The sequence below is a fragment of the Cervus canadensis genome, chromosome 4, assembly GCF_019320065.1.
Source record: "Cervus canadensis isolate Bull #8, Minnesota chromosome 4, ASM1932006v1, whole genome shotgun sequence".
NCBI lineage: Eukaryota > Metazoa > Chordata > Mammalia > Artiodactyla > Cervidae > Cervus > Cervus canadensis.
In genome coordinates, this window is record NC_057389.1 from 56172059 (window position 1) to 56197816 (window position 25758).

The following is a 25758-nucleotide window of genomic DNA, read 5'->3' on the forward strand; positions in this document are numbered from 1 at the left end:
TATGTATGTATATATTGTATTAAGTATGTATGTATATATTGTATACATCCTTTGTGTACAATTCCATGATCTTTTTGTATATCACACAGTGGTGCAGCCACTGCATTAATTCTAGAACATTCTCAACACATTAAAAAAGAAACCCTCAATTCATTAGCAGTCAGTCTCCACTTCCTTTTCCCCCAGCTTGGCAACCACTAATCTACTTTCTTTCTCAATTTGCCTATCCTAGATGTTTTGTATCAGTGTAATCACACAATATTTGCACTTTTGTGTCTGCCTTTTTCAGTAACCATTTGCAAGGTTTGCAAGGTTCACCATGTTGCAGCGTGTATTAGCACTTCATTCCTTTTTATGGCTGAATAATACTCCATTATATGACTATACCACATTTTGTCTTTCCATTTGTCAGTTGACAGACAAGTTGTTTCTATGTTTTGGCTGTTACAAATAATGCTGCTATGAATATTTTCTTTCTTTTTTAACCCAGCTGTTTCAGAGATAAAGTACCAACATCATGGCCCTTTACCCCTAAATTCTTCAGCGTGTTTCTCCCAAATACAAGGGCATTCTTTTCCATAACCACAATGAAATTATCAGATTTAGGAAATTTATCATTGATATAACACTGTTATCTAATATATAATCCATATTCAAACTTTACTGATTTAATTAGTGGTTTTAAACATCTTAAACAGTGTTTAAAAATTACAAATTTTTTTATTAAGGTGAAATTCATTTAACATAAAATTAACTATTTAAAGTGGATAGTTTGGTGGCATTGAAATGATGTAGGAAGTATTTCCTCTTTTTTATTTTCTGAAGGAGATTGGCATTAATTTTTCTTTAAATGTTTGGTAAAATTCTCTAGTGAAGCCTTGCGGCCAGGAGATTTTCTGTTCAGGAAACTTTTAGTCATGAATTCAGTTTTTTAAATGATTTTAGTAGGACTCAAGTTACCTGTTTCATCCTGGTTGACTTTTTGGTAGTTTGTGGGTTTTGAAGAATTGGTCCATTTTTTGGTAGATTGTTCAGTTTATAAGTACTAAGTTATTTATAGTATTCCCTTATTATCCTCTTAATGGCTGCAGGATCTAAAGTCATATTGCTTCATTCCTGATATTGGAGAGAGAGGTCTTCTCTTTACCTTCGTCAGCCTTTCTAGAGGTTTATATTGATTTATTTTTTAAACCAACCTTTTGTGTCATTGACTTTTTTTTGTTGTTTTTATTGTTAATTGACTTCTGTTCTTTTATATTTCCTTCCTTCTGCCTGCTATGGGTTGTTTTGTTTTTGTTTCTTCTTCTTCTTTTCTAGTTTCTTTTTTATTTTTTTATTGAAGGATAATTGCTTTACAGAATTTCATTGTTTTCTGTCAAACCTCAACATGAATCAGCCATAGGTGTACATATATCCCCTCCCTTTTGACCCTCCCTCCCATCTCCCTCCCCATCCCACCCCTCTAGGTTGATACAGAGCTGGTTTGAGTTTCCTGAGCCACACAGCAAATTCCTGTTGGCTGTCTGTTTTACATACGGTAATGTAAGCTTCCATGTTACTCTTCCCATACATCTCACCCTCTGCTCCCCATCTCCCTGTCCATAAGTCTGTTCTCTCTGTCTGTTTCTCCATTGCTGCCCTGTAAAGAAATTCTTCAGAACCATTTTTCTAGATTCTGTATATGTGCATTTTTCTTAAAGTAGGAAATTACTGATTTGAGTTCTTTCTTTTCTAATGTAAATTTCAGTTCAGTTCAGTGGCTCAGTTGTGTCCAACTCTTTGAGACTCCGTGGACTGCAGCACGCCAGGCTTCCCTGTCCATCACCAATTCCCGGAGCCTATTCAAACTCATGTTCATTGAGTTGGTGATGCCATCCAGCCATCTCATACTCTATCGTCCCCTTCTCCTCCCACCTTCAATCTTTCCCAGCATCAGGGTCTTTTCCAGTGAGTTAGTTCTTCGCATCAGGTGGCCAAAGTATTGGAGTTTCAGCTTCAGCATCAGTCTTTCCAGTGAATATTCAGGACTGATTTCCTTTAGGATTGATTAGTTTGACCTCCTTGCAGTCCAAGGGACTCTCAAGAGTCTTCTCCAACACCACAGTTCAAAAGCATCAATTCTTCGGTGCTCAACTTTCTTTATAGAAAGCTCTCACATCCATACATGACTAGTGGAAAAATCATAGCTTTAACTAGACAGACTTTAGTTGGTAAAGTCATGTCTCTGCTTTTTATTATGCTGTCTAAGTTGGTCATAGCTTTTCTTGCAAGGAGAAAGCATCTTTGAATTTCATGGCTGCAGTCATCATCTGCAGTGATTTTGGAACCCAAAAAAATAAAAGTCTGTCACTGTTTCCATTGTTTCCCCATCTATTTGCCATGAAGTGATGGGACTGGGTGCCATGATCTTTGTTTTCTGAATGTTGAGTTTTAAGCCAACTTTTTCACTCTCTTCTTTCACTTTCTTCAAGAGGCTCTTTAGTAGTTCTTTGCTTTTCTCTCATAAGGGTAGTGTTATCTGCATATCTGAGGTTATTGATATTTTTCCCATCAATCTTGATTCCAGCTTGTGCTTCATCCAGCCTGGCAATTTGCATGATGTACTCTGCATATAAGTTAAATAAGCAGGGTGACAATATACAGCCTTGATGTACTCCTTTTCTGAATTGGAGCCAGTCTGTTGTTCCATGTCCAGTTCTAACTGTTGCTTCTTGACCTGCATAGAGGTTACTCAGGAGGCAGGTCAGGTGGTCTGGTATACCCATCTCTTTAAGAATTTTCCAGTTTGTTGTGATCCACACAGTCAAAGGCTTTGGTGTAGTCAATAAAGCAAAAGTAGATGGTTTTCTGGCATTCTCTTGCTTTTTCTATGATCCAGTGGATGTTGGCAATTTGATCTCTGGTTCCTCTTCCTTTTTTAAATCCAGCTTGAACATCTGTAAGTTCACAGTTCATGTACTATTGAAGCCTGGCTTGGAGAATTTTGAGCATTACTTTGCTAGTGTGTGAGACAAGTGCAGTTGTGCAGTAGTTTGAACATTCTTTGGCATTGCCTTTCTTTGGAATTGGAATGAAAACTGACCTTTTCCAATCCTGTGGCCACTGCCGAGTTTTCCAGATTTGCTGGCATATGGAGTGCAGCACTTTCACAGCATCATCTTTTAGGATTTGAAATAGCTCAACTGGAATTCCATCACCTCCACTAGGTTTGTTTGTAGTGATGTTTCCTAAGGCCCACTTGACTTCGCATTCCAGGATGTCTGGCTCTAGGTAAGTGATCACACCATCATGGTTATCTGGGTCATGAAGATCTTTTTTGTATAGTTCTTCTGTGTATTCTTGCCACCTCTTCTTAATATCTTTTGCTTCTGTTAGGTCCATACAATTTCTGTCCTTTATTGTACCCACCTTTGCATGAAATGTTTCCTTGGTATCTCTCATTTTCTTGAAGAGATCTCTAGAATTTCCCATTCTGTTGTTTTCCTCTATTTCTTTCACTGATCACTGAGGAAGGCTTTCTTATCTCTCCTTGCTATTCTTTGGAACTCTGCATTCAAATGGGTAAATCTTTCCTTTTCACCTTTGCCTTTCACTTCTCTCCTTTTCTCAGCTATTTGTAAGGCCTCCTCAGACAACCATGTAATGTAAACTTAGCACTGTCAGTTTCCCTCCCAGCATTGCTTCAGCTATACCCCATACATTTTGATATGTCAGACTTTCATTTTCATTCATTTCTAATGTATTTTTAAATTTTACCTTAAGACTTCTCTTTGGACCCACAAATTATTTAGAAGTGGTTCTTTAGTTTCCAAGTGTTTGGATATTTTCTGTATCTTTCTGTTATTTATATTAACAGTTTGATACCTTTATGGTCAGAGAACATGATCTGATTTTGATCCTTTAAATTTGTTGAGGTTTATTTTATGGCCCGAGTAGACATTTTTCTTGGTAGATATTCAGTGAGCATCTTAAAAGAATTTATTCTGCTATTGTTGGGTGAAGTGTTCTACATATGAATATATCAAGTAGACCCTGTTGATTGATTTTACTGTTCACTTCTGTATCTTTGATGATTTTTTGTATAGAGTTCCAGCCATTACTGAGATATAGGTTATTAATATCTTGAAGTATTATCATGGCTTGGCTATGCTGGTTTTCTCATTTCATCTCTTAGCAGTCTTTGTTTCTTACATTTAAGGCTCTGTTGTTTGGTACATTACACATTTAAAGTTGTTATGTCTTCCTGGTGGTGGTGGTGATGGTTGTTCTGTTGCCAAGTCGTGTCCTGCTCTTTGCCACCCCATAGACTACAGCATGCCAGGCCTCCCTGTCCCTCACCATCTCCTGGAGTTTGCCCACATTCCTGTCCATTGAATCAGTGATGCCATCCAACCATCATCCTCTGTCGCCCTCTTTTTTTTGCATTCCATGTTTCCCAGCATCAGGGTCTTTTCCAGTGAGTTGGCTGTTCGCATTAGGTAGCCAAAGTGTTAGAACTTCAGCTTCAGCATCAGTCCTTCCAATGAGTATTAAGGGTTGATTTCCTTTAGGATTGGCTGGTTTGATCTCCTTGTTATCCAAGGGACTCTCAAGAGTCTTCTCTAGCACCACACTTAGCATCAGTGCTTTGGCGCTCTGCCTTCTTTATGGTCCCACTCTCACATCTGTACATGACTGCTGGAAAGACCATAGCCTTGACTATACAGACCTCTGTCGGCAAAGTGATGTCTTTGCTTTTTAAGACACTATCTATGTTTGTCATAGATTTCCTGCCAAGGAGCAATCACCTAATTTCATGGCTGCAGTCACAATCTGCAGTGATTTTAGAGCACAGGAAGAAGAAATATGTCACTGCTTCCACCTTTTCCCCTTCTATTTGCCATGAAGTGATGGGACCAGATGTCATGATCTTAGTTTTTTTAATACTGAGTTTTAGGTTGGCTTTTTCACTCTCTCCATTCACCCTCATCAAAAGGTTCTTTAGTTCCTCTTCGCTTTCTGTCATCAAAATGGTATCATCTGCATGTCAAAGGTTGTTGGTATTTCTCCCAGAATCTTGATTCCAGCTTGACACTCATCTAGCCTGGCATGTTGCATGATGTGCTCTGCATATAAATTAAGTAAACAGGGTGACAATAAAGACCCTTAAAAAAATAAATAAACACCCTGTCATACTCCTTTTTCAATTTTGAACCAGTCAGTTGTTCCATATAAGGTTCTAACTGTTGCCTCTTGGCCCGCATACAGGTTTCTCAGGAGACAGGTAAGATGGTCTGGTATTCCCATCTCTTTCAGAGTTGTTCACAGTTTGTTATGATCCACACTGTTGTTTTTAGTCAACAAAACACAGAGGTAGAGTAGATGTTTTTCTGAAATTCCCTTGCTTTCTCTGTGATCCAGCTAATGTTGGCAGTTTGATCTCTGGTTGCTCTACCTTTTCTAAACCCAGCTTGAACATCTGGAAGTTCTTGGTTCAGGTACTGTTGAAGCCTAGTGAGGAGAGTTTTGAGCGTAACCTTACTAGCATGTGAGATGAGTGCAATTGTCCGGTAGTTTGAACATTGTTTGGTACTGCCCTTCTTGGGAATTGAGATGAAGCTTGACCTTTCCCTGTCATGTGACCACTGTTCGGTTTTCCAAATTTGCTGACATATAGAGTGCAGCCCTTTAATAGCATCATCTTTTAGGATTTTAAATTTCAACTTTGCTGGAATTCCATCATCTCCACTAGCTTTATTGTTCTAAGGCCCACTTGACTTCACACTCCAGAATGTCTGGCTCTGGGTGAGTGACTACACACTCATGGTTATCCGGGTCATTAAGATCTTTTTTGTACAGTTCTTCTGTGTAGTCTTGCCATCTCTTCTTGATCTAGTCTGCTTCTATTAGCTCTTTATCATTTCTGTCCTTTATTGTGTCAGTCTTGGGATGAAATGTTTCTTTGATGTCTCCAGTTTTCTTGAAGAGATCTCCAGTCTTTGCTCTTCTGTTGTTTTCCTCTATTTCTGTGCATTGCTCATTGAAGAAGGCCTTCTTGTCTCTCCTTACTGTTCTCTAGAACTCTGCATGCAGTTGGGTATACCTTTCCCTTTTGCCCTTTGCTTTTCACTTCTCTTCTTTTCTTAGCCATTTGTAAAGCTTCCTCAGACAATCACTTTGCCTTCTTGCATTTTCCCCCCTCTTTGGGATAGTTTTGTTCACTGCCTCCTGTACAATATTATGAACCTCTGTCCATAGTTCTTCAGGCACTCTGTTTACTAAGTCTAATTCCTTGAATCTATTTGTCACCTCCACTGTGTAACATAGGGAATTTGACTTAGATCATACCCGACTGGCCTAGTGGTTTTCTCCGCTTTCTTTAGTTTAAGCCTAAATTTTGCTATGAGGAGCTCATGATCTGAGCCACAGTCAGCTCCAGGTCTTGTTCCTGCTGACTGTATAGAGCTTTTCTGTCTTCGACTACAAAGAATGTAATCAATCTGATTTTGGTATTGACTATTTGGTGATGTCCATTTGTAAGTTGTCTCTTGTGTTGTTGAAAAAGGGTGTTTGCTATGACTAGTTCTCTTGGAAAAATTCTGGTAGCCTTTGCTCTGCTTCATTTTGTATTCCAAGGCCAAACTTACCTTTTTACTCCAGGTATCTCTTGACTTCCTACTTTTGCATTCCAGTCTCCTATGATGAATAGGACATCTTTTTTTTTCGTGTTAGTTCTAGGATGTCTTGTAGATCTTCAGAGAACTGATCAGCTTCTCTGGCATCCATAGTAGCGGCATAGACTTGGATTACTGTGATGTTCAATGATTTGCCTTGGAAATGAACTGAGATCGTTGTGCCATTTTTGAAGTTGCACCCAAGTACTGCATTTCAGGTTCTTTTGTTGACTATGAGGGCTACTCCATTTCTTCTGTGGGATTTCTGCCCACAGTAGTAGATATAACAGTCATCTGAATCAAATTCACCCATTCCCGTCCATTTTAGTTCACTGATTGCTAAGGTGTCAGTGTTTACTCTTGCCATCTCCTGCTTGGCCATATCCAATTTACCTTGATTCATGGGCCTAACATTCCAGGTTCCTGTGTACACTGTTCTTTACTATCATCATTGAATTGATTGGATTTTACTGTCATCACCAGACACATCCATAACTGAGCATTGTTTTCACTTTGGCCCAGGTGCTTTATTCTTTTTGGAGCTATTAGTAGTTATTCTCTGCTCTTCCTCGGTAGCATGTTGGACACCTACTGACCTGGGGGGCTCATCTTTCAGTGTCTGCAAGAATTCTGGGGTAGTTCGCCATTCGCTCCCCCAGTGGATCACATTTTGTCAGAACCCTCCACTGTGACCCATCCGTCTTGGGTGGCCCTGCATGGCATGACTCATAGCTCGTAGCTTCATTGAGTTATGCAAATCCCTTTGCCATGACAAGGCAGTGATCCTTTAATCATCATGTAATGTCCCTCATTGTCTCCAGCTATTTTCTTTGCTCCGAAGTCTACTCACTGGATAGCATATAGCCTTTGTACTTTTTTTTGGTTTATGCTTGCATGGTATATCTGTTTTCAGTCTTTTACATTCAGCCTTTGTATTTGAAGAAAATTTCTTACAGACAACATATTATTGGGTCTTTTGTTACTCTACTCTGCCAGTGTTTTGTGTAGGTCTCATCCTAGCAATGCTGTTACTTGGGCATGTCTGGGGGCACTCACTTGGGCCAGTTTTGTGGCTGGACCAGCCTTTGTGGTTCTTATTATGATTGCAAGATGCACCTCAGCAGCACGTATCAGAGAACCCTGAAAAACAAGGTTTCATTGCTGGCAGGTCCTGACACAACATGCCTCAGGCCACACGTTAAAGGAGTAAGAAGAGACGTGGGTAGGGGGCCACAGGTCATCCCTGGGCTTCTGCCTTTACTGAGGTGGAGGGTGAGGTGCCTAGGGTTTAGATCATTTATATTAAAGGTAACTACTGATATGTTAGAGCTTAAGTCTGCCACTGTGTTTTCTGTATGTTTCCTCTTTTTCCTTACTTTTCTGTGAGTTTTATAAAAATATTTTTGATTCCATTTTGAAATATTTTTAATGCCTGAGTATATCACTTCATACAGTTTGCTTAGGTGTTGCTCTTGGTATTGCATTATATGTACTTTTCCCAGTCTAATGATTTGTATCTTACCAGTCCATGTGAAGTATAGAAACTGTATTTCAATTTTGGTCCCTATACCTTCCCCAATTTTTAGACATAATAATATTTCCTCCACATGGGGATACTTCATTCTGGTTAAATTGGAAGTTCGTATGCTTGTCTTTTATCTGTCATCTTTACTAAATTGTTCATTAGTAATTCTTCATTACTTCTAGTACTTGTCTTGAATTCTACATATCGTTGTATTTCATCTTATCGCCAAGCAACACAAGTCTATTTTTCTGTTTTTCAACATCAGTGGTGATCTCTGTCTTTTCATTTTACTGTATAAATGAGAGATTTACTTGCACTTTGCCCCTCTGCTTCTAAGTTTTTATGATACAGTCTGGGTGTTTTAAGTCTAAAATCAGAGGTCTCACTACCTCTGATTTTCATTTTTATATGATCTGTCTTTAGATCCTCTCTGACTTCACTCCAGCTCTCCCCTTCATTCCATCCACTCCACCAGTAATGAGCTTTTTGTTTTTCCTTTTTCCATCAGGCCTTGCATTTGTTGTTCCTGCTGCCTGAATTGCTTTGGTTTCTCACCTTATAAAAGGTTTTTACTGTCATGTGACATTCTCACTAAAACCTTCCCTGGTCACCCCACTCAAGTTATAATTCATCCCCTCATCTAAACCCCCAGTTCTCTTCCCTACTTGGTTTTCTTTTCATAGCACTTATGACCACCTATGTACTGTTTTATCTATTAGCTGATTTATTGTCTGTTTCTCTTTGTTAGAATATAAGTTCCATGAAGGCAGGAGTTTTTCTGTATTTTGTTTTATTCCTGGTACCCAGAACAGAGCCTGGCACATATGGGTACTCAATAAGTCTTTATTTAAATAACTAATCTTCATCCATTTAGCATTTTTCCTTCTTCAGTTAGAACTATCAGGCCAAAGGATATGTTTTTTGTTAACAGTTCTTTGTATCATTTGCCATATAACTTTCTTTTTATTTGCTTTCTTTCCTATTTATTTATACCAGGTAATACTTTTCAGTGGTTTAAAACTCAAATAGTATAATAGGGTTTGTGTTGAATAGTATTCCTCCCATGTCCATAGTCAAGCACCCTACTCTTCTCCTCAGAAGCAATTAGCTTTGTCACCTTCTTGATACTCCTTACCAAGATAGTCCCATACAGCTTTCTGGAAAGTTGATAAAATATTTTACAAATTGTCTGTCCAGTCCTGTTTTCTTTCTATCTATTGCTCAGTCCTTCTCAGTGGGCAGTGTGCATCATTTTTGAGAGAATGTTACTAGCGAGCTGTCATGCTAGGTGCTGAGGGAGTGATACAGTGAAGAATTATTTTGCCCATGCTCTTGAAGTTCAAAATCCAAGTGGGGTGGGAAGGTATCCACACTTAAAAAGTAACACAGGATTTTAAAAGATCAAGATGCTACATGTGAAATATCATGAACATTGAATTATTAACTGTTGAATGAAATCTAAGTAACAAATACCAGGAAAATTAGCTCATCAATGCAGAGAGTGACTCCATCTATCAGGGAAGAATACATTGGCTTTGGATAATCTGAGAAGAGTATAGAAGAAGGAAAGGAGTGTATTATACCTTCTGTGTGTGTACAAACATGATATTGAAGATCTTACTATCAATATATTTTTATGCTGTATTTTCAAAGAAGAATAACAAAGTCCTTCTCTTGTGAAGGAGAGACTATATTTGCTTATGACAAAGTCAGTGAGAGGACTTGCTGTAAAGATGTATCAGATGCAGTGGGGATTCAGGGAGAAATCGTAACCATTTGGGGAAATCAAAAAAATGTTTATAGGGAATTCATGATCAAGACAGATCTTGAAAGAGAAGTAGTAATAGCACAAAAGGATAACGCTATGGAAGACTCTAGTACAGGGATTAGCAAACCATAACTCTTAAGCTGACCACTTGTTTTTGTAAATAAAATTTCACTGGAGACATAGTCATGCCCATTGGTTTATGTATTGTCTGTGACAGCTTTCCTGCTGTAGTGGCAGAGTTGAGCTGTTGAGAGATCACAATAGTCTGCAAAGCCTAAAATACTCACTATTTAGTCTTCTACAGAATGTTTGCTGTTCCCTACAAGTAGATAGACTCTGGGTGGGAAAGTATTATTGCTAACTATTAAAGAAATGAAAATGGCATATTTATTACGGCTAGAGAGGGAAGTCAGTAATAGAAGATTGGGTGGTTAAAGAGGAGGTTAGCCTTGAGGAAATTTCATAGGAAGACCATTACTGATAGAGAAGTGAAGGGCCTCTCTAGGATGGGACAGTAGTTCCTTTAGGCATAGATGTGGCCTGTCCTTAATTATACTTTACTAATCTTTCTGTCACTAGCCAAGAAGGATCAGGAAGGTGGAGAAGAAAAGAAATCTCTGCAAAAGAAAAAAGTGAAAGAATTAAAGGTGTTGGATTCCAAGACAGCCCAGAATCTCTGTGAGTAACTCTGCGATCCTGGCAATTTGAAATGTGAAGTTCTTCTTCTGAGAGCCTAATTCTTGTGGATCCAGGATCTCTTGATATGAAACTTAATAATTCCTGCTATATACTTGGCATTGCATAGTAAATATCTGATATCTACTCCCTTCAATAGTACCGCATGGTTGTTAGTATCTAGTTTTATGGCAAGAAAATAAAGGCAATAGGACTTTAAGGAATTTGCCTCATCACATAGAATAAGAGACAGGTCTAAGAGTTAAGCCTCAGGTTTTATTTCAGAGCCCTTACTATTTCCATTGCATCCATAGAAAATCTAACAAAAATTTTCTACCCATCCTGTATTTCCTTCTTTCTCATTTTCTCTTAAGTATTTCCTTTATAGGTGGGTACTGGCATGACTTCAGTTAAATGTAAAATAACTTTGTGGTTTAGAATAAATAATGTAAATCCTGTGCTTCTTAGAGTAGGATCAGTAGCTTCAAAGAGTTCTGTTCTGAACTTGCTCCTTATAACTCTGCTTGCTGGCAAATTTCAGATCAAAACTCCTCTGCAGAGTTGTTATAGGTCGTATTCAATGATCAGGATGAATGTTCATTTTTTTTGTTCATTTTAACTGTCGATCTCCTGACTTTATGTTGAGTAATAAAGATTTGAATATTCATTCAACAAATATTTGAAGAGTCTGCCAGCTTTCAGGCTCTATTAGGAACATACTAGGCATGTGTTCCAGCAGCAGCAGGCATGTGTTCCAGAGATGAAAGGGTATGTATTCCATAAAACCCACTCACAGTGGGGTGACGTGGCTATTGTCTCCATTTTACCAAGTGAGAAAACTAAAGTTCAGATGTTACAACTTAGCCAGGGTCACACAGTTAACTTCTGGGTATGTGTCCTTGTTAAGTCAGTAATATAATGAAAATAGTAAGCTTTTACATCATTCTTGACTATATAATATTAGATCATTGACAACAAATATCACTAAGTAGTGTCTGTAGATAAGGCTTTTTATGGGAACTAAAGTGATGTGAGGTATAATAGCTGCTCTTCTCAGGATTATCTCTAGCAACATAAAAATGAGTAATTTTTATTTTAGAAAATGATAAAAGACTGTGGGTAGTACATTGTTATTTGCAGTTGAATGATATCAATATGGAAAACAAAATTCAGGAAGAGAATTGAGTTTAGGATGGTCTAGGAAGTATTATTTAGTGATTCAGTAATTATTAAATGCCTCTTATATGGCAGGGATGCAAAACTGAATAAGGTCATCCTCGTGAGCCATATGTCTGGTGGAGATGAAAAAATAAATATGGTAATAGCACGATTTGGTGCGTGCTGTGATGGAGGTGTGCCTGGATGATTATTAGAGCGCTGGGCAAGGGGGTGTCTGACCCAAGTGGGAGGAGTGCTGGAGGGAGCTCAGCCTTGAGGCCTTTCCAGATGACTTAAAGCTGCTAACAGCAGACTAAAGGAAGGGTGAGGTCTGGCTTGTTTCATTTCAGGCATAGGGATCAGCGTTGTGAAGGCACCGAGGCATGAGGTAACATTGTCCCAGTTCAGGAAGTACAGTAGCTGAGAACAGCTGAGTAAAGGCCGTATGTGGGGGAGTGGTGGTTGAAGTTTTCAAGAAATAGAGGCTAGATGATACAGACATCTTGGTAGGCTTAGGCTAAGAGGTATGTATTTTGTCCTGAAAACTATGGAAGTTATTGGATGGATTTTAATCAAAAAAGTGAGAGATACAGCCCTCTGTAATTTGGGGGAGGACTACTTCAGCAGTGATTTTGCGGCTGGATTGCTAGGGGAGGGGAGGATGTGTTATGTTATTGCTTCAAACTAGGTGAGAGGTGATCAGGGCTGAAACTGAAGTTGTAAGAATGGATATGAAGGCAGAAGATACTAAGAAGAGAGAATTAATGGAACTTAGTGATTGATAGAAAAGAGAAAGATGTTTTCTTGGGTTAAGATCTCTCTAAAGAGAGTGGTACCCTTTATTGAAGTAGAATCTGGTCCTGCTGGATTTTCCTGTCTTTTGTGGGAGAAGTGGTGGACGTGAAGGAGAGGCTTCAGGGTAGTGGGTAGAAATGATTGATTTAATTTTAGGACAGAATTTAAGATTCCTGTGGGACTCCTCCAGCAGTGTATTAGGCATTTGGGTATATCAGGCGGAAGGTCTGACTGGAGATATGAATTTAGGAGGATATCATATGAGTCAGAGTTAAAACCCTTAATTTGCTTTGAAGGTCATTAATATTGAGGAGGCAAGTAACAAAAAGGGGAGTCCTCAAAAAAACTGGAAAGGAGCAGCAAGGAAAATAGTCTGACACAGTCCTAAAAGTGGGAGTAGCAGTCGAGTAAAATCAGGATCTGGCATTAGGAAAGGCAGTGACCTAGGCAGGAATCATTTCAGTATAGCTTCAGTGGTACGAACAGAACTCTGGAATCCATTTGTATTTAAATCCTGGCTCCAGTCCTTAGTAGCAGTGTGACCTTGGACAGGTGCGTTAAGTTCTTAAGTGTTAGTTCCCTTTTCTGTCAAATGCGGCTAAAAATACAAACTTACACATTATTATAAATAGGGTTAAATGAGATCATATGTGTAGATTGTGTTTATGATACTAGGTCTTACATGGAATATGCAGTCAACAAATGATTGTCGTTTTTCCACTGACTTTGTGGGGACAGAAGAAGAGTTAATGAGAATGTGGAAGAGAGAATAGACTAGTGGTGTTTGTTCTGTTTGTTTTAGATAGAAAAGGCTTGATTATGTATACAGTTGTCCCTGACATCTGTGGGGTTCCAGGACCTCCAGCAATACCACAGTCCACAAGTACTCGAGTCCTTTGTATAAAACGGTGTGGAACAGTCTGCCCTCTGTATCCATGGATGCGGAACACTGTCTGTATATGCTGAAGGAAGAGGTTCTTAAGGCCGCCTGTGCTATTGAAACATGAGAAAAGGATGGGTGCATGGATATAGTTCTGCTAAACTTACAGAAGTGTCAGTGCACGTTTTCTTCTAGATGATTCGAAAATGGTCCTTACTCAAGCCTTTTCTAGTCTGGTTCCAGCTGAGAGCCCCAGTGCTCAGTTTGTAAGTGACATAAGAGAAAGCTTAGCAAGTAATTTGACCAGTACCTTCAGTTTTTCACATTAAAAAGAAGCAAGATCTTTTTAGAACAAATAAGTGGTGGGACATTTGGGAGAACAGGGCTATTTTTTATGGAGGAGCTGGCAAGAGAGCATGGGCTGGGGACACACAGAGGGTTCCTGCCATCATCAATGCCACTTCATAGAATCTGATCTGCGGTGTCCATCAGCCCAGGTGTAAGGGGAGAAAATGAGATGGCTAGATTAACCAGGGACTGGAAGGAGAAGGAAACCAGAGAATAAGAATTGTAGTAGTAATAGGGCAGGAGTGAAAGGGTAGGCCACAGGGTCTAGGTTAAACAGAGAAAGCCAACTATAACTGAGACATTCAGAGAAAATAGAATGGTCATCTCCTCGTGAGAGAATGCCTGCATGCAAGAGCACACTGATGAGGCTGAAGAGTCAATTTAGGAACTAGTAAGTGAGAGCTGGAAGGACGAGAAGTGTTTGTTAGGGTGTGGGATATGGCAGTTTAAAAATCAGAGTATTTCAAGGCAGTGGCAGCTCTGAGGATAGAGTCAGGGAATGAGGAACTAAAATAGAAGGGGGTGAATGTTTTTGATGTATATAGATAGATCAAAGATTTCCTGTGTGAGCAAAGACAAGGAGTCAGTCACAGTGTTTGTAGAATATGGTGCTTGGAATGGTGTGGCTAGTGTGTGAGTGATATAGATGTGGGGACTTGCACAGGGGAAAACTGGGAGGTGGGAACCTGAAACACTGGGCTCAGAAACTTGGATATTAACTAGACAGGCAGTGAGGAGCTGGCGGGGGTTTCTGATCGTGGCTTCAGGAGAGCACTCCTAGGAAAGTTGTCCAGCGTAGGTTTGTAGGATGGGCTGGAAGGCGGAAGAGACTGAGAAAAACATGTCTTTATATCTCATTTCCTGGCAGCAATCTTTTTGGGTTCCTTCCGCATGCCCTATCACGAGATTAAGAATGTCATCCTGGAGGTGAATGAGGCTGTTCTCACTGAGTCCATGATCCAGGTAAGGAGCAGGCTCATCCTGGCGCTGGCTCTCTGCATTGCTCAACACCAGTCTGTCTCCTGTCTGCTTAGACCATGAGGACTCTCTTAAGTATCATTGACTTAAAGAATGCTAGCTTTGGATGAGCTTCCATCCCTCTGGTGATCAAGTTATTTCTGGTATATTTTTCAAAAGTCCTGCTGTCTCACTGGCTGCCTCCCCAACCACCCGACCCCAGCCCATGTTTCCTTATTGGTCCTCCGGCAGAGTGAGGGCCTGGCAGGAGGCTCCCGTTGTCGGCTCACCCCCCTCTAACTGAGACAATCCCTTCTCTCTTTCAGAACCTCATTAAGCAGATGCCAGAGCCAGAGCAGTTAAAAATGCTTTCTGAACTGAAGGACGAATATGATGATTTGGCTGAGTCAGAGCAGTTTGGTGTGGTGGTGAGTGAGGCCTGTGGCTCAGGCTCTTCTCTGACCCCCTCCTCCGCAAGAGCATTGGGACACTTGCTTACGGCCTCTTGTCCATTTTGAACCCATCTTTCTTTCTCCTCCCTACTCTGGAACTCAGATCCTGCTATAGGAGGCTTAGGCCTGTATCGTTTCCTTCCTCTTCTCTGTCTCTGCTGATTGTAGTGGACTGATCCTCTCCTGTCTGCTGACTGTAGTGAAATGTTTGTCTCTCCTCAGATGGGTGCAGTACCCCGCCTGCGGCCTCGCCTCAACGCCATCCTCTTCAAGCTGCAGTTCGGGGAGCAGGTGGAGAACATCAAGCCCGAGATCGTCTCGGTGACTGCCGCGTGTGAGGAACTGCGAAAGAGCGAGAACTTCTCCAGCCTCCTGGAGTTAACCTTGCTTGTCGGAAACTTTATGAATGCTGGCTCCAGGAATGCTGGTGCTTTTGGCTTCAACATCAGCTTCCTTTGTAAGGTGAGCGGGACGATGGGAGGGAGGCCAAGGCCTCCAGGAGCCCAGTATGGCAGACTGCTGTTGGCCTGAGGTGGCCTTGGGTGTCAGGACTCACCCTCTTCCCCCTTTCTCCCCCAAGCTTCGAGACACCAAGTCCACAGATCAGAAGATGACGTTGTTGCACTTCTTGGCTGAGTTGTGTGAGAATGACCATCCTGAGGTCCTGAAGTTCCCAGACGAGCTTGCCCACGTGGAGAAAGCCAGCCGAGGTGAGGCAGATTGGGGTGAAGTTAGAAGGGGGTTCCAAGCCCCAGAAATCTCTGCTCAGGGCAGGGAAAGAAGAGTCAATCTAGATTTTAGATCATTTTCAGTTTAGACAGTTATAAGTGGGAATGGGAGGATACCGGTGTGGTGTCTAAGCCACAGGGAAGAATATGGGGCAGAAGAGAAAGTAGGAAAGCTCCATGTGCGAAAGTGGGAAGCACTCTTCCCCTTCCTAGGGAAACATCAGAAAACAACTGGAAGAAAGGTAGGTATTTGTAGTTTAAGTCAGCAGTTTCTCTTATTCAGAAAGCATAGACTGGAATAAGAAAAACCAGGCCTCACTATTCTGGGACTAGGCAAAGAAAAAGCAGCATTTTGTAGAAATGGGAACAGATTTCTGCCCTCCCCCTGTATTTCTGTGTATGTCTCCTTCCTCTCAAACCCTGTTCTCTAAAATAAATGAGAACAAGATCTTGAGGGATTTCATAGATTCTTGTTAAATTAAATGAAGCCTCTCTTCTCTTCTTAGTATTGTACAGCTTATGAAGGTTGGAGGTTTAATCATCAAGTAATTTTAGTTTCACTGGAAAAATGTGTGAAACAATAGGAGAGTACATGAGAGAACTAAAATAAATAAGTACAGACCATAGCTGTGCCCTGAAGGACAGAGTAGGGTCTTGAGGCTGGAGGTGGTGAGCTCTTGCTGTCTGTTTGTGTGTCTACTTTAGTTTCTGCTGAAAACTTGCAAAAGAACCTAGATCAGATGAAGAAACAGATTTCCGACGTGGAACGTGATATTCAGAATTTCCCAGCTGCCACAGATGAGAAAGACAAGTTTGTTGAAAAAATGACCATATCCTTTCCTGAAAGGAGGGAGTTGCCACCTATGAAAAGAAAGAGCTTCCCATGGGGGGACAACAGGATAAACTGATGGTATACAATTCTTCTTCTTTAGAAAATGTCTAAGTACAGAGTTCTGAAAGCACTCTCATTGTTGTGGTTTGCATCAAGCCTTGCAGTTAAGTCTCCTTTGAGACCTTTCCCCCTGCCCCATCACACACACAACATATCCCCTCCCCCCTCCTCTTCCCAAAGATAACTACTGCCACTGGACTTCTGATTTGCAACCTGATGAATTTATTTTAATGAAAACTGCATTGTATTTCCTTAGCATTTAATATGTTTTGGCCCCGTTTCCACAGCAGTAGATGCAGAATAGTCTCCTTTCTGAATTGCCAGCCCCTGTTCTGTAGGAATACCATAGTCAGTGGTGTACTCTTTCCGTCTCTGGGTTTTGCTAATATGAACAGCGCTGTGTTACACACCCATGTGCACAGATCCCAGTACGCACGTGTGAGTGTCCCCAGGGCTGGAGAAGCGGGTCTGCTTCCTGGTGTTGGTTCTTGACTTGCTGCCGCACAGCTTTGTGAAGGATGCACAGGAACAGTACAACAAGCTGCGGCTGATGCACTCTAACATGGAGACGCTCTACAAGGAGCTGGGCGAGTACTTCCTCTTTGACCCCAAGAAGGTGTCTGTGGAAGAATTCTTCATGGATTTGCACAACTTTAAGAATATGTTTGTGGTAAGCAGGGATGGCTTTCCCTGGTGGCTCAGTGGTGAGTTCAGTCCCTGGGTCGGGAAGATCCCCTGCAGAAGGGAATGGCAACCCACTTTAGTATTCTTGTGTGGGAAATCCCATGGACAGAAGAGCCTGACCAGCCTACAGTCCATGTGATCAGAAGAGGCGGACACGACTGAATGACTGAAAAGCAGCAGTAGCCAGCAGGGCAGCCTGCGAAGTGGAGCCTCTGTCCACCTTTCTCACTTGCCACTGGGTTCATGTTGGTTGGTGGTGGGTGTGCACATGTGTGAGTGCATTCATGCCCATGTGTTCACTCCTCTCTCCCCCCAGCAAGCTGTCAAGGAGAACCAGAAGCGGCGGGAGACAGAGGAGAAGATGCGGCGAGCAAAACTGGCCAAGGAGAAAGCAGAGAAGGAGCGGTTGGAGAAGCAGCAGAAGAGAGAGCAACTCATAGACATGAATGCTGGTGAGAAGCAAAGGGCCGCTGGGCTGAGACAGGATCAGTTGGAAGGCTGCTCTGTCTAGAATCTAGAGGCCAGAGGACAGCTCATGTCCGAGCACAACTCCTGGCAGATGCTGTTGGCAGCCTTCTACCTCTACGATCCTGATGCTGGACTTTAACCCTGACTCTGAACACCCACGCTCCAGTGCTCCACTCTGTCTTTTCCTCCTTTGCTGTTCCTGCACGATGTCTCGTCTCTGCAGTGACTTAGCGTTGCTGTAATATGTATTCTTGCCTTCTGCTTGTCCAAAAATCTCCCCGTCCGGTTTTCATACCCTCTACTACATGTTGTGCTTTTTTCCTCAGATTGTTTTCCTGGCCCTGCGCCTGTCTTTCAATGGTTTGTCTTCCCTTTCTGCTTATTTCACTCTGTTGTGTCCCCAGCACCTTCGCACGGCTGTATCCACCTATCAGACTGTGAATGGACTGGACTTCTGGAACGGGGCAGGGGAGCTGGCCACCCCTTCTTTCTTCAGCGGACTTTGTATTTCGCTTTCAGAAGCATGTCTTTGCTGAAACATATGGCCTCAATTACTGGCCCTCTGTTTCCTGTTTCTGCTTCTTTCCTGCTGCCGACTCCCTGCGCTCTCTGGCTGCTCTCTCTGTGGGCAGCGGAAATCCAGCATCTATTACATGGCCCTGAGCTGATGCCACCCGTCTTGACCCCGAGGGGCTACGAGCCATCTAAGTAAAGAGGTTTTCTGGGCTGCTGGGTCTGGCAAGTCAGTGCTGTGCTGAGCACAAGGGGCGAGGGGCCCCAGGGACTTGACTTTGGCCACTCCTGTTGTGGTATGCTTAGGGACCTGAAGCACCCTGCATTTTTGTCTTTTCTCTATATTTTTTGGGGAAGCAGTTCCCCTGCCCTTACTCCAGTTGTGTGTAAGCCACAGACTGCTCTAGTAATTAAACCAGCTCACGTGAGGTATCCTTCACCTTTCCCCCCTTCTCCTCAAGCCTTTAGGATTTGTGTCTAGTTATTGTTTAGGGTGTAATAGGGAAAGGTGGAGTCCAGCTGATTCGTGGGATGAAGTCTGCGCACAGTCGTCAGTCACCACAGGGGAGCCTGCCCTGGTCCACGTCCCCAGGGCAAATAAATGAGGCTGGAATGTAGGTCAGCTGCACTGGTGGCATTCAGCCAGCAGGTGGCGCTGGGAGCAGTGAGCCCAGCTTTACTGCTGGCAGTCTGCTGGCTCCTAGGGATTTCAGTTTAAGATTTCACCACCCTTAGCTGTTGCCATGGAAACAGAGCCGAGCTGGAATAAGGATTCTACATTAACTCTTTGTATTCCAAACAGCAGCTCCTCTTAGAATCTGAGCTGACTTCAGGAAGGTGTAGCCACTGGGGGCGGTACTTAAGTGAAATGCACTCTTGAGAGGTGGTCTCTCCTCAACCCTGCTCTGAAACTGGAACCAGGCTTTCCGTGAGGGGTTTATGTAGGATAAAGAGAGTGACCTAGTTCCTTATTAACTTCATAATCCCAGTCTCTGTACTCACCCCAGTCTTGGAGTCGGGCAATTCTCTGTGCTGGTTTTGATGGGGATGGGAAGGGAGGCGGCACTGCAGGAAAATTATCCAGGGTCTGCAGTGACTGGTAGCCAATGAAACCTAATGTTTTAACCATTTGCAAGCAGACACAAGTAAACATGGACTGTGAAACCTGAGATTGAGCCCACTGTGTGCTGAGCCCCCAGAAACGGTGGACGAGGGCAAGCTATACATACAGTGGAAATGCATTTTTTTGTGTGGGGCCCAACCCATGGATGCTGCTCAGGCTGAAGAGCTTACATCTCCATCTTTGTTCACGACAGAGGGTGATGAGACGGGTGTGATGGACAGTCTTCTGGAAGCCCTGCAGTCAGGCGCAGCATTCCGACGGAAGAGAGGACCCCGTCAGGGTAAGTCAGCAAATGGAGCCCAGCCTGGGTGCTGAAGGAAGGCGGTGAGGCCTCTCTGCTCCTGCTCATTTTAGGCTAAAGAGCAGGCGATGATGTTCTGAGGGTTTAGAAACTTCCCCACAATGTCCCTGCACATAGAGTGGATTATCCAGTCCTCTTCTAATTGTTAGAAAGGACTGACATGGAGAACTAGGACTTGCGGGACTGACAACAGATACTACATTTGGTTATTCTTACACTTCTCTTCATTCTTGAGGCAGAAATGTAGGATAAGCAAACCATTGTGCAAGACACAGATTTGGGTAGGCATCTGGGTACATGAATAAAAAATTGATATAAATTCAAAACCGTACATTAGATATAGGAATACACGGAAAATAAGTGTCCTTACTCTCAACTTCACAAACAGAAGAAACAGAGGATAATAGTATAGAATCCTATAGAGAGAAGGCTGGGTGTCATTCTCTCTAGATGTGTTAAATAAGGATGTGGAAGAGCATCTTAACTGAAGCTCATGCTGTGTCTGAGAACCTCCTTTTTTCCCGAGGGGTAGTCAGGCTGCACCGCACTCACCTTCCCTGTCTACCACCCCCCTCGGCTGCCTTTCGGAAGATTTAAGTGGATTACGTTGAGCCAGAGCCTCTAAGAATAATTATGGGGATAGGACAAATGATCCAGGCATTAGTGTTCGGAAGGATCAACAGATAAATCGCCTTTGAGCAAAGTGTATAGTGGGCAGAGACTGTTCCAGAAGAAGCTAGGTCCAGAGCTCCTCCTCATAACCTGCACTGCACACTCTGGTGAAGGCCCTTTGGGACTGGGAATGTGGGCTTCCTTCCTAGGTTGAAGGGTGGGCATTACAGAAAAGATGGCCTTAAGCTTTGTTCCCTATTCCCTGGCTGGCGTTCTGTAGGCCTGTGTGATAGGAACTTCACTTTGAGGCTGTTGTACAGGTAAGTTGTGTGGTTTGCTTTGGCCACTGCTGTGCTATTAACAGGGGCAGCTGTAGGACCTGTAGCACCTACCTCAGCCTGTAAAGAGGACCTTACGATCAAGGGTATGGAGTGTGCTCGCCCCACACAGTGTCCTGGCCGAAACACTGTGGATCACTATGAGAATGCCTGCCTGTTTCTGCCAATATGCTGAATACCCAGAGGGAAATTCCCTTCTGAGGGCTCTTCTGTATGACTTCAAAACCTTCCCTAAACAGAAGAATGTCTAGTTATAACTCTTACCTGTTTCTTGGCATCCTCTGAGTACAGAGAGGTGAGTATGGTGGGTTTAGATCTTCTGAGATGTATGTTTAGTCTTATAGATCTGGATGTGGGTAAAGTATGAAGCTAGTAGTATTTTTTGTGTTTAGTCTTGTGACATTGTTTCCTCCCCACCATGTACGGTGATGTGGCCTGACAGTAAGCGTTTCTAGATAAACAAAAACACCACCTCTCCCTGTTTTCCTCCATCCTGTTAGCTAACTGCCAGCCTTCATCAGACTTGAGGTGGGGAATTCCCTTTTCATCTTCTTCCTGTGGAACTAAACCAGAATCCCAGATGCTTCCTGAACACAGGGAACCAGCCATCAGTGGCGTCCCTCTCCTGGGGACGCCCCATCGCCCGCTTCTTCCCAGGCAGGGAACCAGGACTTATAGGCCGGAGCAGCAGGGGTTTTGGTAAGACCTAACCTGTCAGCAGAGGACTTGAATCAGTTGAAGTCCTGTTTCCCAGTGCAAAAAGGAGTAGGAGGAGACTTAGGTGAAAAGGAGAACTACATACTTTTAGAATTGGCTCCATCCTTATCTTTCTGGGCTCTGGGGTCATATACACACTGAACATATCTGGGGGAATCTCCCAGGGGAAACATTTCTCATTACTCTGATAACCCCTTAGACATTGGCACATTCACTTCTGAGTAAGTGGCTCGGCGCCATGAAACAGAAGGCCAGGCAGCACAATACAGCACCAAGAGCATAGGTCTAGATGGGGTCAGAGGACCCAGTGTCAGATCTAACTGATGCTGTCTAGATTACTCAAGACAAGTTTCTGGGACTCAGCTGCTTCATGTCTAAGATGAGAGTTGGGTTAAGAGGAGAAAAGAAAGGTTGGCCCCAGAAGGCCATACTGTAAAACTGTAAAGGCTCTGGTGACTGTGGGTTTCCCTGGGTGGCTATGGGACGTAGCTGGTTCACCCTTTGCTTGGCTGTCTCTGACTATTGCTGCCAACTGGCTGCTCTGAGCCAGAAAACCAGAGTGCTATCACACAGGTCTGCCTCACGGCCCTCCTCAATCCCAGAGAGGCAGCTGTCCATAGTCAAAGACACTGGCTTCTGCCCTAGGATTTAAAGGAATGTTTAAAAAAAATCTTCTGGTCTCTGGAGACCTGAGGGAGTGACCAGTGTACAGAGACCCATTGAGGAGCTGGAAGAGGAGAGTGACTATCAGGGCTGGTTCATTAAAAGTGACATGTAAACTGCTGTGATCTGCAGGGCGTGGGAGAACAATGCTGTGAGTGTCAGGGGGAAGAATCCATGTGATTGTATTACAGCAGATATTTCAGGCTGTATGAGTCAGCTTGTGGTTTTAATGACTCAACTTTATCTCCATGTCTGAATTGTGGCTTCTTATATACAGGCCATCTGCTCACTGGGATAAAAGTGAAGGAAAGAAAGAAATTCATCTCCGTCTCCCTTTCTTTCCCCCTGCCACTTCCCAGCTTCCTGCTAAGCTTCCCCTACATGGATAGAACCTTATCCTTGGGACCAGCTCTAAAGACCTCCAGTGTTTAGCAGCTCACCTTCTCTTAGGTAACAGGGCTTGAAACCCAGATAAGGTCTTGCCAGGATCTGCTGATAGAGCCAGAACCAGACCCTGCTTTTATGAATCCAGGTCCAAGACTCTTTCCACAAGGCCTGTGTGAGGAGCAGGAAATGATGGTGAGCCCTCTGTGTGGGCCAGAACTACTCTTACAAACATTCTCCGTCTGCCAAGGAGAGCCCTGGATGTGGTGAAATTGGTTCAGGGAAGTTTCCAATGTCCACATGTCTAGAGAACTTAAGAGTGTTTCCTCTTACCACCACTTATATCTCCCTCCACTTCTGTATTAATAAAAATAGGACAGGAATTATAGTTAGGACTATTTTAGACAGTAATGAGTTCTTCAGGGTGGTAATGATGGCCGCATCTGTCCTAGTTTCCTCTTCCCTAAGGAAGCTCGTTAACAAGAGTACTTCCTTCATAGTAGTAGTTCCTAGCCTGTGTTTTATAAATACCTTTTTCCAAATCATTAACCTTTTTCTAATTCATCTATGCCTGATTTTGCTCGTGTTTTTTATCTGGCTCGGCCCTAACATGGGAATCTGGCCTCAGAGAGCTTTGACCAGTGTCTCAACATTAGGGCTCCCTGGTCCCACAGAAACAAAATATGCTTATGCTTCTGTGGCTACTTTAAAATAAGTCTCAACAAGTCCCCAGGTTAGGGAAGGGCTTGGAGAAGCCATCTGCTGGAGGCTCAGGCTGCGGCCCTGAAGCCAGGGTGGCGGCCAGGATTCCTTGATCCTTTCCCAGTTCCCACAGGAGTTTTCTGTTTCTTACCTTAGGCCACATCAGGTATCCCTAGTATAACCCACTTTCTAGGCTTAAAAGGGAAATTTTGGTCTTTCTTGATTTCCCTCTACTCCATTTTTATGAATCTAATGCGTCAGCAGCTTTTTTAATCTAGAAGAATATAGAGACATGCTTGACTAGGTACAGACTGGTATCTTCTTAGTTCAGAGGAAGAAATTGGGTTTCTTCCTGGCACAGGAAGGTCTGCCGTGAGGCAGACCTGTGTGATAGCACTCTGGTTTTCTGGCTCAGAGAAACAGCTGAAGATACTTCCCACTTGAATTCTGACTTTGCCTATGTTGTCCAAGATGAATGCTCCTGTAGCTCCTTTTCCCTGGGTCCAAAGTCAGGAAGTAGTATTTTAACATGTACTTAGCCCTTGAGTCACATACACACAAATATAATTGGAATATTTTCTCAAGTACTGGTGACTGAATTCAAAGGATCAGCCACCACCTTTCTGGACATGAGAAGTAGGGTCCTAGAGGAGGGAGTATTTCAAAAAAGAGCAAAAACCAAGCAGGTCTGAAGCAGATTTTGCTGGACACAGGAGACCATCCCAGTCGCACTCCTATGGGCCCCTTCCTTCCCTCGTCAGTCCCTGAGGCAGCATCACAAGGGCTGTGAAATCCTGTAGTCTCTGCTCCCACTGTACCTGCCAGCAGGCTCTTCACTGGTCTTTCTCCTCTTAGACAATCCCAGTCCCTGGGAGGAGGAGGAGGAGACCTATAAATTGGTAACCCGTGGGCATGCCGTGTGCTCCCTCTTACCTGGGTGTAGGCTCTGGGTCACACTTCTGCAGAGGCCGACAGCCCTGGGGAAAGCCTGGACCCCCTGACCCTGTTTGGCTTCTGTCCCACCTCAGGCTTTTTGCTGGTCCCAGGAAGGCAGGGTGGACGCTTGCTTCACTGGCTCTTCAGGACCTCTTCCTTGCTGCCCGCACCCGCCGCTGCCCTGTCCTGCACTCAAGTGTGGCCTTCTGTCCTCTGTCTGCTTCTTCAAGGTGTAGGCACTGCTTTCTCCACCCAGCTTTCCTGTGACCCAGAAGCTGGGTTTTTTGTTATTTTAATTGATGTATCAGTCACATTCCTAAAATTCACCCTTTTATACAGTTGTGGTTTCAGTATACTCACAAGGTTGTACAGCCATCACCACTAATTCCAGAATATTTCATCACCCCCAGAAAAGACCCCATGCCCATTAGCAGTCACACCCCTTTATCTCCTCCCCCAGGCCCTTGAGACCACAAATCTAGTGTCTCTGGATTTGCCCGTTCTAGACATTTCATAGAAAATGGAATTACAGCATCTGTGGCCTTTGTCTCTGGCTTCTTTGGCCCCAGGCAGGCTGCTCTTCGTGCCCTGCAGTCTCTCTGGGCTGCTCAGAGGCGCGGGAAGCGGCAGATAGCAGGAGACAGGCTTGGTCCCAAGGATCGGCTTTCCGCTTGAGGATACCAGGACCAGGAATGTGGATTCTACGAATTAATGAGAGTCTTGGGGACAACTCCCAGCAGTTAGGACAGGAACTCTTTGAGGGACTAGTTCTTTTCCTATTAGGGTGGCCACTGAAGCTTCACTAGCCCTTAACCTGTCGGGCTGAGGTCTCTTTGTAGGGTTCTTCCTGGCCTCCCCAACATACCTTTCCTCACCCTTCCCCCTTCACACACCCACACACACTGCATACCTGCCCTTGGCCTTTGGATCACCACTGCTGCCCTTGAAGAGGTAGACAGGAGCTCTCTGTGTGGGCATGGCCCAAGGGAGGGAGGGTTGGTGAACACAGGTGGGGTGGCCCCATGTGATGACAGTGAGTGGCTGCTGCTCCTCTTTGCAGAAGCCCCTCTGGCCGCTTGTGGAAGGCCTTCCCTGCACTGGGCTGACTACAGTGATTTTGGCCTAGGAGCTTCCTGAGGACTGCCAAGAAAACAAAATACTACTACTATTTACTAAGCTTGAGTCTGTTCACATCCAATGACTCTCCAATGAGAAAACAGATTTTTGAGTACTTCTCTACCTGCTGATACTTGAGCCCCACTCTGTCTGCAGAGCTGTGTTTACACTCTTGGCCTGCTTGTCACAAAGGAATGTGAGAGCCAGACTTGGTCTCCCTGCTTGCACCGCGCTCTGCCCCCACTCCTACCCCCCACAAAGGTATCTCCCATGTGTCCTTGGCTCTCTTCCCCTCCTTTACAAGAAGGGCCTCTGAACTGACCTGGGCCAATGCGTGTGCATGGCTTCTGGCCGAGTATCTGCCGTAGAG

The 25758-nt window shown here is 43.4% G+C and overlaps 1 protein-coding gene across 3 annotated transcripts in view; it reads left to right on the plus strand.

Moving 5' to 3' along the window:
* The window catches only part of DIAPH1 (diaphanous related formin 1), a 108907-nt gene that overhangs the window by 81143 nt on the left and 2006 nt on the right, over positions 1–25758 (plus strand). For 2 of the 3 annotated variants that reach the window (XM_043465181.1, XM_043465182.1), the window contains 9 exons: positions 10526–10624; positions 14671–14765; positions 15086–15187; positions 15434–15673; positions 15792–15921; positions 16645–16769; positions 17337–17501; positions 17832–17967; positions 19813–19899. In XM_043465181.1, coding sequence (XP_043321116.1) covers positions 10526–10624; positions 14671–14765; positions 15086–15187; positions 15434–15673; positions 15792–15921; positions 16645–16769; positions 17337–17501; positions 17832–17967; positions 19813–19899 — 1179 coding nt within the window. Of the gene's footprint in view, positions 1–10525; positions 10625–14670; positions 14766–15085; positions 15188–15433; positions 15674–15791; positions 15922–16644; positions 16770–17336; positions 17502–17831; positions 17968–19812; positions 19900–24191; positions 24236–25758 lie in introns of all 3 variants that reach the window. The other variant, XM_043465183.1, reaches the window with a different exon arrangement.